The 15,714-nt window shown below is 46.4% G+C and overlaps 1 protein-coding gene across 4 annotated transcripts in view; it reads right to left on the bottom strand.

The window, feature by feature from the left end:
* Positions 1-15,714, bottom strand: part of LOC149466090 (uncharacterized) — a 124,545-nt gene that overhangs the window by 106,632 nt on the left and 2,199 nt on the right. For 3 of the 4 annotated variants that reach the window (XM_089672748.1, XM_089672747.1, XM_089672749.1), the window contains exon 7: positions 11,210-15,505. The exons of the other annotated variant lie outside the window; for it this stretch is intronic. In XM_089672748.1, coding sequence (XP_089528874.1) covers positions 13,887-15,505 — 1,619 coding nt within the window. In that variant the 3' untranslated portion in view covers positions 11,210-13,886. Of the gene's footprint in view, positions 1-11,209; positions 15,506-15,714 lie in introns of those variants that run through there. 4 annotated transcript variants of the gene reach the window in all.

The following is a 15,714-nucleotide window of genomic DNA, read 5'->3' as shown; positions in this document are numbered from 1 at the left end:
CTGTGTCAGCCAGTGACCCCAGAGCATCCTGTATCACCCAGTGACCCTTGCACCCCCTGTGTTACCCAGTGCCTCCAGAGTATCCTGTGACCCCAGACCATCCTGGGACACTCACAGCATCCTACCCAGTGATCTTTGCACCCCCTTCGTTGCCCAGTGCCTTCAGAGTACCCTGTGTCACCCGGTGACACCAGACCATCCTGGGACACTCACAGCATCCTACCCAGTGACCCTTGCATCCCCTGTGTTACCCAGTGCCTCCAGAGTATCCTGACACCCAAAGCTTTTTTTTGACACAGGGTGGCCCCAAACCATCCTGTGTCACCCACAGCATCCTACTCAGTGACCCTGGCACACCCTTTCGTTACTCAGTGACTCCAGAATATCCTGTGTCACCCAGTCACCCCAAATGCACCTGTGTCATCCTGTGACTCCGTAGCCTCCTCTGTGCCAGCCAGCAGCCTGTGACACCCAGTGACACCAGAAGCGCCCTTTAACTTCCAGTGATCCCAAGAGCACCCTGTAACTTTCAGTGACCCCAGAGCATCGTGTGATACCCAGAGCATCTTCTGTCACGCAGTGACCCCAGAGCACCCTGAGACTTTCAGTGACCACCACAGATCCTGGGTCTCCTAGTGACCCCCGAGCATCCTGTGCCACCCAGTGACCCCAGAGCATCCTGTGACTTTCAGTGACCTGTGAGAATCTTGTCACAACCAGTGACCAGAGAGCATCCTGTGACAACCAGTGACCCCAGAGCATCCTGTGACACCCAAAGCATTTTCTGACACCCAGTGACCCCAGAGCATCCTGTGACACCCAAAGCATTTTCGGACACCCAGTGACCCCAGAGCATTTTGTGACACCCAAAGCATTTTTTGGCACACAGTGACCCCAGAGCATCCTGTGACACCCAAAGCATTTTCTGGCACACAGTGACCTCCGAGCATCCTGTGACACCCAGTGACCCCAGACCATCTTGTGACATCCAGACCATCCTGTGACACCCAAAGAATTTTCTGGCACACAGAGACCCCAGAGCATCCTGTGACACCCAGACCATCCTGTGACACCTAAAGCATTTTCTGGCACCCAGTGACCCCAGAGCATCCTGTGACACCCAGACCATCTTGTGACACCCAAAGCATTTTCTGGCACACAGTGACCCCAGACCATCCTGTGACACCCAAAGCATTTTCTGGCACACAGTGACCTCCGAGCATCCTGTGACACCCAGTGACCCCAGACCATCTTGTGACATCCAGACCATCCTGTGACACCCAAAGCATTTTCTGGCACACAGTGACCCCAGAGCATCCTGTGACACCCAGACCATCCTGTGACACCCAAAGCATTTTTTGGCACCCAGTGACCCCAGAGCATCCTGTGACACCCAGGCCATCTTGTGACACCCAAAGCATTTTCTGGCACACAGTGACCCCAGAGCCTTCTGTGACACCCAGACCATCCTGTGACACCCAAAGCATTTTCTGGCACCCAGTGACCCCAGAGCATCCTGTGCCACCCAGTGACCCCAGACCATCCTGTGACACCCTAAGCATTTTCTGGCACACAGTGACCTCCGAGCATCCTGTGACACCCAGTGACCCCAGACCATATTGTGACATCCAGACCATCCTGTGACACCCAAAGAATTTTCTGGCACACAGTGACCCCAGAGCATCCTGTGACACCCAGACCATCCTGTGACACCTAAAGCATTTTCTGGCACCCAGTGACCCCAGAGCATCCTGTGACACCCAGACCATCTTGTGACACCCAAAGCATTTTCTGGCACACAGTGACCCCAGACCATCCTGTGACACCCAAAGCATTTTCTGGCACACAGTGACCTCCGAGCATCCTGTGACACCCAGTGACCCCAGACCATCTTGTGACATCCAGACCATCCTGTGACACCCAAAGCATTTTCTGGCACACAGTGACCCCAGAGCATCCTGTGACACCCAGACCATCCTGTGACACCCAAAGCATTTTTTGGCAACCAGTGACCCCAGAGCATCCTGTGACACCCAGACCATCTTGTGACACCCAAAGCATTTTCTGGCACACAGTGACCCCAGAGCATCCTGTGACACCCAGACCATCCTGTGACACCCAAAGCATTTTCTGGCACCCAGTGACCCCAGAGCATCCTGTGCCACCCAGTGACCCCAGACCATCCTGTGACACCCAAAGCATTTTCTGGCACACAGTGACCTCCGAGCATCCTGTGACACCCAGTGACCCCAGACCATCTTGTGACATCCAGACCATCCTGTGACACCCAAAGAATTTTCTGGCACACAGTGACCCCAGAGCATCCTGTGACACCCAGACCATCCTGTGACACCTAAAGCATTTTCTGGCACCCAGTGACCCCAGAGCATCCTGTGACACCCAGACCATCTTGTGACACCCAAAGCATTTTCTGGCACACAGTGACCCCAGACCATCCTGTGACACCCAAAGCATTTTCTGGCACACAGTGACCTCCGAGCATCCTGTGACACCCAGTGACCCCAGACCATCTTGTGACATCCAGACCATCCTGTGACACCCAAAGCATTTTCTGGCACACAGTGACCCCAGAGCATCCTGTGACACCCAGACCATCCTGTGACACCCAAAGCATTTTTTGGCACCCAGTGACCCCAGAGCATCCTGTGACACCCAGACCATCTTGTGACACCCAAAGCATTTTCTGGCACACAGTGACCCCAGAGCATCCTGTGACACCCAGACCATCCTGTGACACCCAAAGCATTTTCTGGCACCCAGTGACCCCAGAGCATCCTGTGCCACCCAGTGACCCCAGACCATCCTGTGACACCCAAAGCATTTTCTGGCAAACAGTGACCCCAGAGCATCCTGTAACACCTACCGTAGCCTACCCAGTGATCCTGGCACACCCTGTGTTACCCAGTCAATCTAGAGTATCCTGTGTCACCCAGTGACCCCAGATGCACCTCTATCATCTAGTGACCCCTGAGCATCCTTTGACTCAATAGACCCCTCCATGACACCAGTATCTTCTCACAGCCTCCGGTAAACTCCTCTATCTCATGGATTGTCTCTCTCAGTGGATATTAATCTATGTCCATGATACATGGTTTATGGGCATTCGTCAAGCATCTGAGCCAAAAGCATGGATTTACTGGTGCACAGCCTCGCACTTTGCACACTGCAACTCCTGGCCACCCATTGTGCCAGCACCATACTTTGACCTTCATCTGGGAAGGTAAGACCCAACATCTCTGCAGCTGGCATCAGTTGTAGTTTAAGCAGTGCATCGGGAGGGGCTCGTGGTTACCAGGTCATGGACATGGTGGACAGTTACTCCAGGAAATAGGAAGAGCCCCTATGTTGGAGGATCCTAGTGAAGGTACTGAGGAAGGTTATTCATCGAATACTGATCAAGCCTTGTGCTGGTACAAAGCAGGTAGAGGTGGAGAAGGAGGAGCCCTGACAAGTAATTCTGGACATGGACCTCCCAACCTCAATACTCATAAAACACTTACCTGCAAGACTGCTTGTTGACCTGGCATGATCTCAACCATTCTTCTGCCTGTCACCTGACAAGACCTCTGCCTAGACCCGACTACTCTGCTGCCTGCCAAGACCCCTACCTAAGCCTGACTACTCTTCTTCCTGCCAAGACCTGAATGCTCCTGTGCCTGCTAAGACCCCTGCCTGGACCTGACTACTCTTCTGCTTGCCAAGACTGGAATACTTATTTTCCTTCCAAAACCCTGCCTGGATGTGACTACTCTTCTGCTGGCCAAGACTGGAATACTCCTCTGACTGTCAAGACCCCTGCCTGGATCTGACTACTCTTCTACCTCCCAAGACTGGAATGTTCCTCTGCCTGCCAAGACTCCTGCCTGGACCAGAATACCCTGCTGCTTGCCAAGCACTTGCCTGGACCTGATTGCTCTTCCACCTGCCAAGACCTGAGTACTCTTCCACCTGCCATAACCTGAATACTCTGCTGCCTGTCAAGACCTGAATACTACTCTGCCTGCCAAGTCCCTTGACTGGACCTGACTACATTCCTGCCTGCCATGACTTGAATACTCTGCTACCTACCAGGACACTTACCTGGACCTGACTGCTCTTCCACCTGCCATGACCTGAATACTCTGCTGCCTGCCAAGACCTGAATACTACCCTGCCTGCCAAGACCCCTGCCTGGACCTGACTGCTTTTCCACCTGCCAAGACCTGAATACTCTTCCACCTGCCAAGACCTAAAAACTCTTCCACCTGCCAAGACCTCAATACTCTGCTCCCTGCCAAGACCTGAATACTCTTCTGCCGACCAGTCTGTATTTTCAGTACAATCCGTGTTCTTGCTACCCCTAGGTGGGGTGATCTTATCAGGGGTCAGCCTGGTGACAGTTATGGTAACGCAAACCAGGACTAATAGGGTCTCTGGCCCAGCTCCACCTTGACCTTTGGTGAAGCCAACTGTCAACTTAGACCTCACCCCTGGGGTGAGCCCACGTCACCTTCCAGGGGGCCACCATAACCCTTGCGAGACATAAAAATTATCATCCAAAACGATTGCGTGTCTCCCTAGGAACCAGGAGAGAAATGGAAATTTACCAATTTTAATAATACTGTAAAAAGAATTTATTTTTGACACGTGTTGAGGGAAGGATTCCCCAGATAAGTACTATCATGCCTCATATCTCCAGATTTCTAATAGTGGAAGTTTTGGGGTCTTTGGGAACCAAGGTTTTGAAAAAACATAAGTCCTTTTATAGGTCCATGGGCCAAATCTAGAGATCTGTTTCCAGTGTTCCAGTTGTTGGAATATGGTGTAATTACCTCCGTCTTTTCTTTGTCTTCCTTTACCTCAATATTTTTTCTTTTTTTTTACTTATCTTGATTGTTTAAGAATTGTTATACAAAATGTGGCTGCTAAACACATTATGGTTTGCTACTAGTAAGTCACAAAAAAATGTGTTTTCTTAATAACTTTATTCAATACATATTGCCTTCACTAGACCAATAAATATATATAATATATGCAGGGTACATTATTCAAACATTGGTAACAAAGGTTACAGCGGATGGGGCTTCTCTCCCTTCAAGGGACACTACTGCGAAACATGAAAATTCCTTCTCGGTCAGCGTTCTTACGTTTTCACTCTGTGGTCCATGTTAGCCACCCACATGGAAGAAAAATATATTGGAAATATATTTTAAAAATATCATTCCCAAAAATATTGCCATATATTTGAAATACTACAATTTTGGCCATATTCACAATATATTCAAAATATTTTTCAATAAATAATATATATATATATATATATATATATATATACACACAAACACAAAAATATTTTTAAAAATATTTTTTTTTTTAAATATATTCTTCAGATTTTTTTTAACATATCAAAAATTTATTTTAACATATATTTTTTCCATATATTTGTAAATGCATTCCAAAAATGTAGATTTGTATTTTTAAAGACATACAGTATATTTGAAATGTATTTTTAAAAATATTTTTCATACATTTTGTAATAAAAACGCATTTTAATATGCAGTGCGTGTGTGTATATATATATATGTATGTGCGTGTGTATGTATATATATGCATGTGTGTATATATATATATATATATATATATACACACATATATGTGTGTGTATATATATATATATATATATATATATATAAAAATTGTAGTATTTCAAATACAGTTGCAAGAAAAAGTATGTGAACCCCTTGGGATTACATGGAGTTTTGCATGAATTGGGCATAAAATGTGCTCTGAACGTCATCTTAGTCACAACAATAGAAGAACACAGTCTGCTGAACATAATACCACACAAATATTAGATGTTGCCATGGTTTAATTGCACATAACATGTAAACATTCACAGTGCAGGGAGGAAAAAGTATGTGAACCTTTGGACTTAATAACTGGTTGACCCTCCTTTGGCAGCAATAACCTCAACCAAACGTTTCCTGTAGTTGCAGATCAGACCTGCACAACGATCTGGAGTAATTTTGGACCACTCCTCTTCACAAAACTGTTTCAGTGTAGCAATATTCTTGGGATGTCTGGTGTGAATTGCTCTCTTAAGGTCATGCCACAGCATTTCAATCGGGTTGAGGTCAGGACTCTGACTGGGCCACTCCAGAAGGTGTATTCTGTGCTGTTGCAGCCATTGTTTTGTTGAATTACTTGTATGCTTTGGGTCATTGTCCTGTTGCATCACTTATCCTCTGCGGAGCTTCAGTTGGTGGACAGATGGTCGTACGTTTTCCTGCAAAATGTCTTGATAAACTCTGGAATTCATTTTCCCATCAATGACAACAATCAGGCCCTGAGGCAGCAAAGCAGCCCCAAACCATGATGCTCCCTCCGCCATGTTTTACAGTGGGGATGAGGTTTTGATGTTGGTGTGCTGTGCCTTTTTTTCTCCACACATAGTGTTGTGTGTTCTTCCCAAACAACTCAATCTTGGTTTCATCTGTCCACAGTATATTTTGCCAGTAGTGCTGTGGAACATCCAGGTGCTCTTTTGCAAACTTCAAACGTGCTGCAATATTCTTTTTGGACAGCAATGGCTTCCTCCATGGTGTCCTCCCATGTACTCCATTCTTGTTTAATGTTTTCCTTATTGTAGATGTGTCAACAAAAATGTTGCATGTGCCAGAGATTTCTGTAGGTCTTTAGCTGACACTCTGGGATTCTTCTTTACCTCATGCAGCATTCTGCGCTGTGCTCTTGCAGTTATGTTTACAGGACGACCACGCCTAGGGAGAGTAGCAACAGTGCTAAACTTTCTCCATTTGTAGACAGTCTGTCTTACCGTGGACACATGAACATCAAGGCTTTTGGAGATACTTTTGTAACCCTTTCCAGCTTCATGCAAGTCAACAATTCTTGATCGTAGGTCTTCTGAGAGCTCTTTTCTGCTAGGCATGGTTCACATCAGACAGTGCTTCTTGAAACCAGTAAATCCAAAACAGGTGTGTGTTTTTTAAGGGCAGGACAGCTGTCAGCAACACATCCAATATCATCACACTGATTGGAGTCAAGGTTGGCTCACTCCTGGATCCAATTAGCTCTGGGAGAAGTCATTAAGCTAGGGCCTCACATACTTTTTCCTCCCTGCACTGTGAATGTTTACATGTTATGTGCAATTAAACCATGGCAACATCTAATGTTTGTGTAGTATTAGGTTCAGCAGACTGTGTTCTTCTATTGTTGTGACTTAGATGACGTTCAGAGCACATTTTATGCCCAATTCATGCAAAACTCCACGTAATCCCAAGGGGTTCACATACTTTTTCTTGAAACTGTATATGGCAGTATATTTGGGAAGAATATTTTTAAAATATATTTCAGATATATTTTTCTTCCATATGGGCACCTAAATTGATTATTTTTGGACCAGCTATAGATCTGAAAAATGTATTTCAGGTGTTCTCGGATTCTGAGCTCCACCCACTGTAGGTTGTACAGTGCTACAACTAATTTTTTTTTTTTTTTCCCTAAGACTTCCATGGGGCTCAGACTAATGTTGTTGGAAAGTTCTTTCACTTTAACCAACTCAGGACAGTCCGCCCACTCTCTATGTACTGCGGATGGGCGGCCTGTACAGGCACAGTGACGTACCTGGATGTCGTTGGCTTCTTGTGGGTACAGGGTGCGTGCCCCCGCCTCATTGTGCACAGCGGGAGTTTGTCAGCAGGTCCTGGCTGATGATTCATGGCTGGGACCTGCTGATCGGTTGTGTCGTACAGAAGGAACGATCTCTGTTTCTTCCTTCTGTAAAGCAGGGAGAAAAAATAGAGGGAACAATCTCTATGTTTCTTCCTCCTGCAAAGCAGGGAGAAAAAATAGAGAGAACGATCTCTCTGTTTCTTCCTCCTGCAAAACAGGGAGAAGAAACAGAGGGAACGATCTCTCTGTATTTTCCTCCTGCAAAGCAGGGAGAAGAAACAGAGGGAACGATCTGTTTCTTCCTCCTGCAAAGCAGGGAGAAGAAACAAAAGAGATTTTTAGTAAAAAGCAGTACACATTACACAAATTAACACTTGTTAGGCGCACACTTTGCCCCTTGATTACCTGAGATGTTAAAGCGATTCTAAAGGCTTATTTTTTTTTTTAAAGAAAAAAATAAACATGTCTATACTTACCAGCTGTGTGCAGCAGTTTTGTACAGAGCAGCCTCTTCTCGGGTCTCCTGCAGGCTCTCCTGGCCCCTCCCTCCTGTCAGGTGCCCCCACAGCAAGCAGCTTGCTATGGGGGCACCCGCTGCTCCGTGTGTCCATTCAAACCTGGAGCTGCGGCTCCGCCCCTCTCTCTTCTCATTGACTCACTGGCTGTGATTGCCAGCAGTGGGAGCCAATGGCTCCCGCTTCTGTCTCAGCCAATGAGAAGAGGAAGTCCAAGGATAGCCAAGACTCCAGTGCACATTGTTGGATGGAGAGGGGGTTTAGGTGAGTATTGGGGGGGGGGGATGCTGCACATAGAATGCATAAAAGGTAAAAACCTTGAGCCTTTAGAACCACTTTAACCCCTTCCCAGCCAGTGACAGTGTACTGTATTAGTGTCACTGGAAATGTCAGTGTCAATCAGTTGCCACCCAGTGTCAGATTGCCCGCCGCACTATCACAGTCCCACTGTAAATCGCTGACCACCGCCCTTAGTAGTATAATAAAAAAAAAACAAAAAAACATTCCAGTATATATGTATACCATAGACACTTTAACTTTCACACATAATAATCAATACACACATATTGGGAGCACTTATTATGTAGCAGAATATAATTTAGCCTAAATTTATGAAAAAAGTTGATTGTTTAAATTTATTGTTTTATGAAAAAAAATATTGTTTTTTTTTTCTTCAAAATTTTCAGACCCCGTTATATAATCAAAAATAAACAACCCCCAGTGGTGATCAAACACCAAAAGAAAGCTCTATTTATATGAATTTTTTTAAAATCAGTTTTGCTTGGGTACAGTGTTGCATGACCGCGCAATTACCAGTTAAAATAGCGCATTGCTAAATAGCAAATATTGACCTGGTCAGGAAGGGGGGGAGGTAAAACCTTCCAGGGCTGATGTGGTTAAGGCACACATTACCTTAAGTTCGTCTTTTAGCATGAGGGCCAGTTCAGGGAGTACTCTGGCTTCTGACTTAGGATCAAATTGGCTCCTGAAAAAATGTGAGGGCCACTCCAGCTTCTGACTCATGCAGGACCAGTCCAGCTCATGACTCACACAGCTGATTGTTTGTCTTCTGACCAGCCCTTGTGCCAGTCTGACTTCTGAGTCATGCAAGGACCAGTCTGGCCTCTGACTCACCTAAGGGATAGCCTGGCTTCTGACTTTATGTGGGAGCTGGTCTGGCATCTAACTCCACAAAGGCCATTCTGGCCTCTAATTCAAGGTTCAGCCTGGCATCTGACTCATTCATGGGGCCAGCTTGGACTTCCAAATCATGCAGGGGCTACTGCAGCTTCTGACTCATTCATGTGGCCATCTTGGACTTCCAACTCATGCAGAGGCGACTCCGGCATCTGACTCAATCATGTGGCCAGCTTGGGCTTCCAACTCATGCAGGGGCTACTCCGGCTTCTGACTCATTCATGGGGCCAGCTTGGACTTCTAACTCATGCAGGGGCTACTCTGGCTTCTGACTCATTCATGGTGCCAGCTTGGACTTCTAACTCATGCAGGGGCTACTGCAGCTTCTGACTCATTCATGTGGCCAGCTTGGGCTTCCAACTCATGCAGGGGCTACTCAGGCATCTGACTCATTCATGTGGCCAGCTTGGACTTCCAACTCATGCAGGGGCTACTCCGGCTTCTGACTCATTCATGTGGCCAGCTTGGACTTCTAACTCATAAAGGGGCCACCCCGGCTTCTGACTCACTTGAGGGCTAATTTGGCTTCTAATTTGAGACCCAGTTCAGCTGCTGAATAAAGTAGGGGCCAGTCTGGCCTCTGACTCACGTAGGGGTTAGTCCAAATTTTGACTCAAAACTTGAGGCTTAATTCCACTAATTAACATGAGGGCCAGTCCAGCTTTTAATGCAAGAAGCATTTTAGGGCCAATTCAGCTTATAAAGCAAAGGTCAGTTCAGCTGCTGACCAATGTGGTCGGGCCTCTGACTCACGTGGGGGCTAATCCAACTTTTGACTTTCTTGAGGATCAATTCGGCTACTGATTAACACGAGGACCAGTTCAGCTTTTAATGCAAGAACCAGTCCAACCCCTGACTCAGGGGCCAGTCCAGCTCATGACTCAAGCAGGGGCCGGTCCAGCTCATGAATCACACAGGAGCCAGTCCAGCTCATGACTCAAGCAGGGGCCAGTCCAGCTCATGACTCAAGCAGGGGCCAGTCCAGCTCATGACTCAAGCAGGGGCCAGTCCAGCTCATGACTCACGTAGGGGCCAGTCCAGCTCATGACTCACGTAGGGGCCAGTCCAGCTCATGACTCACGCAGGGGCCAGTTTAGCTTCTGACTAATGCAAGGGGCCAATTTGGCTTCTGACTAACACGAGTCCAGTAGGGCCTCTGACTCATGAAAGCGTTAGTCCGGCATCTTACAGTATGTGCTAGGCTGGCTTCTAACTTCCACAGTAGCCATTCTGGCCTCTAATATGAGGACCAGTCTGGCTTGTGACCCAAGTAAGGGCTATTTAAGTGGACTTTAGTTTAGTTTTGATTTAAACAAGAGCCAGTTGGGCTTATGACTCACTTGAGGATCAATGTGAATTCTAACAGGAGGACCAGTCCAGCTTCTAACACAAGAGTCAGCCTGGCCTCTGACTCACACAGGGGCCAGTCCAGGTTTTGACGCATGCAAAGGCCAATTTGGCTTCTGTCTGACACGAGGGCCAGTCTGGCCTCTGACTAATGTGTGGGTCAATCCTCCTAAATCATGTAAGAGCCATATTGGTTTCTGACTTGCCGTATTGGTCTAAAGGTCCATGTATGATACATGTTACATTTTGACCATACAATCTACCTAGGACCTACCTAGTCTACTCAATCAACTTCAATCTGATCAGGCAGGCCTCTATTCTACATAGTTGTTGGTAGATCTAAATAATATCGTACAATCAGATTGTAATGTATGTGGTGGCCTAATCTACAGTGAATATAAAAGTCTACACGCCCCTTTTAAAATGTCAGGTAAAAAAAATGAGACAAAGATAAATCATTTCAGAACTTTTTCCACCTTTAATGTGACCTATAAACTGTACAACTCAGTTGAACAACAAACTGAAAACTTTTAGGTGGAGGGAAGTAAAAATAAAAAAACTAAAATAATCTGCTTGCATAAGTTTGCACACCCTTACACTAATCCTTTGTTGAAGCCCCTTTTGATGTGATTCCAGCACTCAGTCTTGTTGGGGAGGAGTCTATCAGCATAGCATATCCTGACTTGGAAATATTTGCCTGCTCTTCCTTGCAAAAACCCTTCAAATCTGTCAGATGGCGAAGACATCTCCTGTGCACAGCCCTCTTCAGATCCCCCCACAGATTTTCTATAGGATTCAGGTCTGGGCTCTGGCTGGGCCATTCCAAAACATCCATCTTCTTCTGGTGAAGCCATTCCTTTGAGGATTTGGATGTATGCTTTGGGTCGTTGTCATGCTGAAAGATGACGTTCCTCTTCATGTTCAGCTTTCTAACAGAAGCCTGAAGGTTTTGTGCTGATATTGACCGGTATTTGGAACTGTTCATAATTCCCTCTACCTTGACTAAGGGCCCAGTTCCAGCTGAAGAAAAACAGCCCCAAAGCATGATGCTGCCACCACCATGTTTCACGGTGGGTATGGTGCTCTTTTGGTGATGTGCAGTGTTGTTTTTGCGCCAAACATATCTTTTGGAATTATGGCCAAAAAGTTCACCCTTGGTTTCATCAGACCATAACACGTTTTCCCACATGCTTTTGGGAAACTTCAGATGTGTTTTGGCTAAATTTAGCCGGGCTTGGATGTTTTTATTCGTAAGAAAAGGCTTCTGTCTTGCCACTCTATCCCATAGCCCAGAAGAATACGGGAGATTGGTGTCACATGGACAACACAGCCAGTACTTGCCAGATATTCTTGAAGCTCCTTTCATGTTGCTGTAGGCCTCTTGGCAGCCTCCCTGAACATTTTTTTTCTCGTCTTTTAATCCATTTTGGAGGGACGTCCAGTTCTTGATGATGTCACTGTTGGTGATGTCACTGTTGCACCAAATTTTCTTCACTTGATGATGACTGTTTTCACTGTGTTCCATGGTATATCTAATGCCTTGGAAATTCTTTTGTACCCTTCTCCTGACTGATACCTTTTACCAATGAGATCCCTTTGATATTTTGAAAGCTCCCTGCGGACCATGGCTTTTGCTGTAGGATGCGACTAAGAAAATGCCAAGAAAGACCGACTAGAACAGCTGAACTTTATTTGGGGTTCAATCAGAGGTAAATGATGGCAGGTGTGTACTTACTCCTATTTAACATGATTTTGAATGTGATTGCAGTTTTAACAGGGTGTGCACACTTATGCAACCACATTATTTTAGTTTTTTACGTTTACTCCCCCCGCAAAAGACTTGTTTTTCAATTGAGTTGTACAGTTTATAGGTCACATTAAAGGTGGAAAATTTTCTGAAGTGATTTAGCTTTGTTTCTTTTTTTTTTTACATCACAGAAACCTGACATTTTAACAGGGGCGTGTAGACTTTTTATATCCACTGTACAGTAGATACATCTACATTCTTATTTTTATTATTTTTTTCTATTTTGTAGTGCTCATGCTTCCCTTATATTACCTTAGATTTAGACTTCAAAGTGTTGGTTATGCCAAAACTTATAGTTCAGTGCTGAGTGAATAACAAATGGCTGAGTTCACCATTGACTTCTTATATCTTCTGGACTTCAGTTGGGAGATGTCTAATGTGAAGCAAATTATGACCCCAAGCGGAGGAGTTATAGCTCTTCATAATGACTGTCCGATGGAACTGACAACTCAAGGCTGGAAATCTCAAATCCTACTTGATAGACATTCCCAACTCCATCCACCACCAGAAGCTACAACAAAGATGCCCAATAGATCTTATAAAATTTACCCTTATCATACCTTCCAAATATTGCTGCAGGAGAAATAAGACTCCCCGGTGGGGAGGGTCAAGAAATTTGGTGGTGAAATGTTGCTGTTGGAGATATAAGAAGACCGCGTGTGAAATATCGGTTTTGCACAACTTGGTCAGCTTATCCTTCAATCTTGGCATGTTTCAGCTGGTGCCTGAGGAGGTGGCCCATCTGGATGAAGGCCTTCCCCGACTCCTTCAATCTTGGCATGTTACAGCTGGTGCCAGAGGAGGTGGCCCATCTGGATGAAGGCCTTGCCACACTCCTTCAATCTTGCCATGTTTCAAATGGTGCATGAGGAGGCGGCCCATCTGGATGAAGGCCTTCCCAGACTCCTTCAATCTTGGCATGTTTCAGCTGGTGCCTGAGGAGGCGGCCCATCTGGGTGAAGGCCTTCCCACATTCCTTCAATCTTGGCATGTTTCAGCTGGTGCCTGAGGAGGCGGCCCATCTGGATGAAGGCCTTCCCAGACTCCTTCAATCTTGGCATGTTTCAGCTGGTGCCTGAGGAGGTGGTTCATCTGGATGAAGGCCTTCCCACATTCCTTCAATCTTGGCATGTTTCATCCGGTGCCTGAGGAGGCAGCCCATCTGGGTGAAGGCCTTCCCACATTCCTTCAATCTTGGCATGCTTCAGCTGGTGCCTGAGGAGGCGGCCCATCTGGATGAAGGCCTTCCCAGACTTCTTCAATCTTGGCATGTTTCAGCTGGTGTCTGAGGAGGCAGCCCATCTGGATGAAGGCCTTCCCACATTCCTTCAATCTTGGCATGTTTCATCCGGTGCCTGAGGAGGCAGCCCATCTGGATGAAGGCCTTCCCACATTCCTTCAATCTTGGCATGTTTCAGCTGGTGCCTGAGGAGGCGGCCCATCTGGATGAAGGCCTTCCCACACTCCGCGCACGAATACGGTTTTTCCCCTGTATGGATTTTCCAATGGCCGTTCAGTTCCGACTTTGTGGTGAAACCTATATTGCACTCCGGACACTGGAAAGGCTTCTCGCCTGTGTGCCACCTCCGATGTTTCACCAAGTCGGCCTTCCAGGTAAAAGTCTGTCCGCAATCCTCACATGTGTACGGCTTCAGCCCCGTGTGACTCCTCTGATGAATGGACAGGTTGGAGCTAGTGTAAAAGCATTTACCACACTCTGTGCACGGGTAAGGCTTTTCGCCGGTGTGAATTCTGAGGTGCTTGGTATAATAGGACTGACTGGAGAAGCTCTTACCACATTCGGGGCAAGAATAGGGCTTCTCACCAGTGTGAACTCGTTGGTGGCTCACCATCTCCGACTTCCAGGTGAAGTTCTTGCCGCATTCTAAACAGGTAAATGGCTTCTGCCCCGAATGGACCTTCCGGTGTAGCAAGACGTTGGACCGAGAACCAAAGGACTTCCCACAATCGGAGCAAGTGTATGGACGCTCTCCTGTGTGCGTTCTCTGGTGCTTCACCAAATACGACTTGATGGAAAACCCCTTTCCGCACTCTGTACAGACATACGGCTTCAGCCCAGTGTGTATACGCTGGTGGACAACGAAGTCGCCCTTCCAGGCAAAACTTTTTCCACATTCAGAGCAGGAATAGGGTTTCTCCCCCGTGTGGATCTGCCGGTGTTTTAAAAGGTGTGAACTCTTCTTAAACGCCTTGCCGCATTCGGTGCATAAAAAAGGTTTCTCTCCCGAGTGAATGCGCCTGTGACAAACCAAGTTTTCCTTTCGGGTTAATGACTTACCACATTCCTCGCATGTAAAGCGTTTTTTGCCGGAAGGAAGATCTGACTCCATACATGTCTGTTGCTCTTTGCTGTTGTCAGAAAAACGTTCTACGTCCTTTAAGGAGTCGGTTTGTCTGGACAAATTCTGATGCCTGCTGTTGATGTTTGAGGGAACAATGGTCTCCTCTTGGGGAACTTTGCTGATTTGGTGCATGGTGGATTCAACTGTAACATTCTTCACTTTCTTGGAGATCTTTAGTTGTCTAGTAGAACCACGATGCTTATTGTTGCACCTGGAACGGGTGATGGCCTCTGCTTGGCCAGTTCCTCCAGATTGGTGCATTTTTGAGTCTACAGTAAGATGTCCAATGTCGCTTATGAGAAAAGATGGTTTGGGTGGATGGTGAAACCTGGTGTTAAAGTTTGATGGGGCAACAGTCACATCTCGGCCAACTATTCCACTCTGCCGTGCTTTGGAGTCACTGGTAAAATGCTCAACGAAATGCAAAAGACTGGATGGTCTAGGGGCATTGAGGTACCATGGAGTAGAGCTTGGGGCCATAAATCTCCCAGCTTGAAGACTTTGGGTGATTTTGTCATCAATCAAATTGTGGCATGCATAGATAAAGGGAAATGCTTCTGATTTAGTTCCGGTGTCAGGCCCATCTGAAGGAACAAAAGTGTTTTTTTAGATTTTTGGACTCTGAAAGCTCAACCCAAATGTTAAAAAAAGCCTGATTTTAGAATGCCCCTTAATGGTGTTAGCAAATGAGAAGACTACATGGATTCCCTTCAGTTTACTTCCAAATGGCTCTTGCCATGCAGAGTTTGTCATTCAAGGTGACAAAGGGTAGGATTTGAGATTGTTGTACTGA

Source organism: Staurois parvus, unplaced genomic scaffold (genome assembly GCF_062004578.1).
Source record: "Staurois parvus isolate SC_StPar_1 unplaced genomic scaffold, SC_StPar_1.0 ptg000132l, whole genome shotgun sequence".
NCBI classification, from domain to species: domain Eukaryota; kingdom Metazoa; phylum Chordata; class Amphibia; order Anura; family Ranidae; genus Staurois; species Staurois parvus.
This window is presented reverse-complemented; position numbering and strand designations above follow the sequence as displayed.